Genomic DNA, 3,195 nt, shown 5'->3' with positions numbered 1-3,195 from the left:
GGGGGGGGCACGATTGAAATGTGATTTGGTTGATGGATCGGGCCTAACACCGAGTAACATGACTCAGTTAAAGTCATCGGAATGATGTAAAGAGGTGAGGTAAAAGATCTTGGGAATCTCATGGAATGAGAATGGTATTGGATACCTCCCATGAGGCTTTTGCCATGTGAATTATAAAAGTGAGGCATGAAAAATTCGCTTGTAGATCCCAAGCCCACTAGAAGACGTTATTCCTGAAACCCCACTTGAGAGTGGTGGGCTTACGTATAAATAGTGGAAAAGTTAAGGACTAAAGACCAAGTCCTTAAGCTTGTTCATAATATTATAATCATTAGCTGATTTCTATTTATTTTTAATTTTCTAGAAAATATCTAAGAACCTTTTTACCATGATTACGGAGATTAAAAAATTCAATGGCACGAAGTATAACGACTAACTGCGAAATTTAAGGATTGTCCTAGATTTCGAGAACCAAGGCTATGTCTTAGACAAGCCGCTCCCAACATCCTTGCCGGAAGGGTCCTAGCCCGAAGTGCGTGTCACGTTAGAGAAGGGGCTTGAGGATAGCCGCAAGGTCCATAGTATCATATTGGCTTTGTGTTCAATGACATATAATATAATAGGCTGGATGATGTTCCCTTGATAATGCTCCACGTGAAAGAAGTTTATCCGGTTCTTGATAGGCATATTAGATATGCCGCCACATTTTCGGGACAAAGATGGTCGAAGGATCATCTATAAAAAGTCATGGGGTTAAGATGCTATCCCTAGTGGAGAAGCTCAAAGACCTCAAAGTTGGGCTTGACAATGACACGTACATTGACATGATCCTTCAGTCACTTCCTCCGTCTTACGACCTGTTTATTATTAACTACAACATGAACGTACTTGAGAAGTTTATTCATAAGTTAACAAATATGATGGACCAATACGAGGCGACGACGCACAAGTCTAAACTGGTGGTACTAGTAGGAGAGGCTTCAACCTCCAAAATGAAAGGCAAGAGAGCCAAACGCTGGAAGAGGAAGAAGGGGAAGGGAAAAGTTATCGCAGCTACTGGTAGCGCTCCGAGCACTCCTACGGTCCCATGGGAATGGGCAAAGTGAAAGGGAAGGTTGGCAGTTCTCAACGGTCGAAGGCAAATGATGTCTGCATACATTGCCTAGGAAAGGGGCATTGGAAGAGACATTACCACAACTCCTGTCCAACCCAGGTACATTTTTGATTGAACTGAATATGATAACTAATTCAGCTTCTTGGGTATTGATACCAGCTGTCTCACATCTGCAATAACTTGCAGGTGCTGGAAAGAAGCAGAAGACTAAGTAAGGGCGAGATGATTCTAAGGCTAAGCAATGGGAAGGTCGTCGCTACGGAAGCCGTGGGATCTCTCAACTTAGTTATTAGTGATCATATTTGAATAGAATTAAAAGGTTGTTATTATGTACTGAGCATGATCAAGAATATTATTTTTTATTCTTGTTTTAGATAATGATGGTTATAATTTGCGATCAATAAAAATAGTTTTTATTTGATGATTAGTAACTCTCATCTGCTTGGTAGATTAGTCAATGGTCGTTATATCCTCCAACAATCTAATTGTGACTGTCCAACACAAACAAAACTTAGATACTCATGAGAACGCACTTATGGCACGCAAAGCTAGGCCATATCTCAAAAGATAGGATGAGGAAGTTGGTAAACCCAAAAAGTCTAGAGGTAGACGATTTGGACAACCTACTTACTTGCAAATCTTGTCTGAAAGGGAAAATGACCAAAAAACCTTTTGTTGGACAAAGTGCGCTTGCCAGCAGTCTTTTGGATTTGATCCATACGGACGTCTATGGACCATTAATACTCTGGCTAAAGAAGGATACTCATACTTCATAACCTTCACCAATAATCACTCATGATATGATTATATTTACCTAATGAGGTACAAGTCTATAGCCTTTAAAAGGTTCAAGGAGTACAGACTTGAAGCCGAGAATCAAACTGGCTGTAATATTAAAATCCTTTGATCAGACCGAGGCCGAGAGTATTTGAGTGGTGAATTAATTGATTACTTAAAAGAGAATGGAATTCTCTCTCAATGGACTCCCACTGGAATGCTACAACTTAATGGCATGGCTGAAAGGAGGAATCAAGCCCTATTGGACATGGTTCGATTCATGATGAGTTTTACAAAATTGCCCTTTCCTTCCGGGGTCACACTCTTGAAACTGCAGCCAAACTGCTTAACATGGCACCATCTAAGACGATGCCTCAAACGCCATATGAGATATGGCATGGCAAGCCTGCGTCCTACAAGTACTTGAGAGTGTGGAGTAGTCCCGCATACGTCAAGAGGCTAGTGGAAGACAAACTAGATTCAAGGTCTAGTCTGTGGAGGTTTATCGGATATCCAAAAGAAACTGCGGATCCTAGTTCTTTGATCCATTCAAGCAAAAGGTTTTTATCTCGAGAAACGCAGTATTCTTGAAAAAGGATTTTTCTGTGGATAACCGATGCGATGAAGTGCTACTTGAGGAAACAAGTGAGGCACCTCAACAGAATGATGGAACATCATTTGAACCTATAGTTCTCACTAATAATGTTCCAGTCCTCCATAGGTCGATCAGGAAATCATGATTGCCTGATAGCTACGGATTCTTGGGACTGACAAGCCAACTGGAAAATGATCGAAAGATATATAGAGAAGTGATGTTAGACATCGATTCGAATAAGTGGCTTGAGACCATGAGATTCGAAATGGACTCAATGAGTTCAAATCAAGTTTGGACCCTCATAGACCTACCTAAAGGTGTCAAACCTATTGGATGCAAATGGGTCTACAAGCGTAAGCTTGGAGCTGACGTGGAGGTCACAGCCTTCAAGGCTAGGCTCGTAGAAAAAGGATATACTCAATGACTCGGGGTTGATTTTGAGAAAACCTATCGCCTGTAGCCATGGCCAAGTCCATTTGGATTCTGCTTGACACAACAGCATGGTATGACTATGAGATATGGTAGATGAACGTGAAAACGAAATTTCTCAACAGTTTCATTGAGGAAGAGTTCTACATGGATCAAGAGGAGGGTTCACTTCCGTAGGAGAAGAACAGAAGGTCTGCCGTCTCCAAAGGTCCATCTATGGCCTCAAACAAGCTTCCTGAAGCTAGAACACGCGTTATGATGAAGATGTATGGGGTTATGA

The 3,195-nt window shown here is 41.4% G+C and overlaps 1 protein-coding gene across 1 annotated transcript; it reads left to right on the top strand.

Moving 5' to 3' along the window:
- Window positions 1-719: 719 nt before the first annotated feature.
- Window positions 720-1,106, top strand: LOC105155239. The gene has a single exon (XM_011071112.1). The coding sequence runs from the start codon at window positions 720-722 to the stop codon at window positions 1,104-1,106; it is 387 nt and encodes a 128-aa protein (XP_011069414.1).
- Window positions 1,107-3,195: the final 2,089 nt, after the last annotated feature.

Source organism: Sesamum indicum, unplaced genomic scaffold, assembly GCF_000512975.1.
Source record: "Sesamum indicum cultivar Zhongzhi No. 13 unplaced genomic scaffold, S_indicum_v1.0 C00817, whole genome shotgun sequence".
In the NCBI taxonomy this organism is placed as follows: Eukaryota; Viridiplantae; Streptophyta; class Magnoliopsida; order Lamiales; family Pedaliaceae; genus Sesamum; species Sesamum indicum.
The sequence above is the reverse complement of the archived record's forward strand: the minus strand, read 5'-3'. Positions and strand labels throughout refer to the sequence as shown.

Bases quoted from the DNA above. Each gene is read 5' to 3' on its own strand.
- LOC105155239 (XM_011071112.1), top strand. From the start codon at position 720: ATGGTCGAAGGATCATCTATAAAAAGTCATGGGGTTAAGATGCTATCC.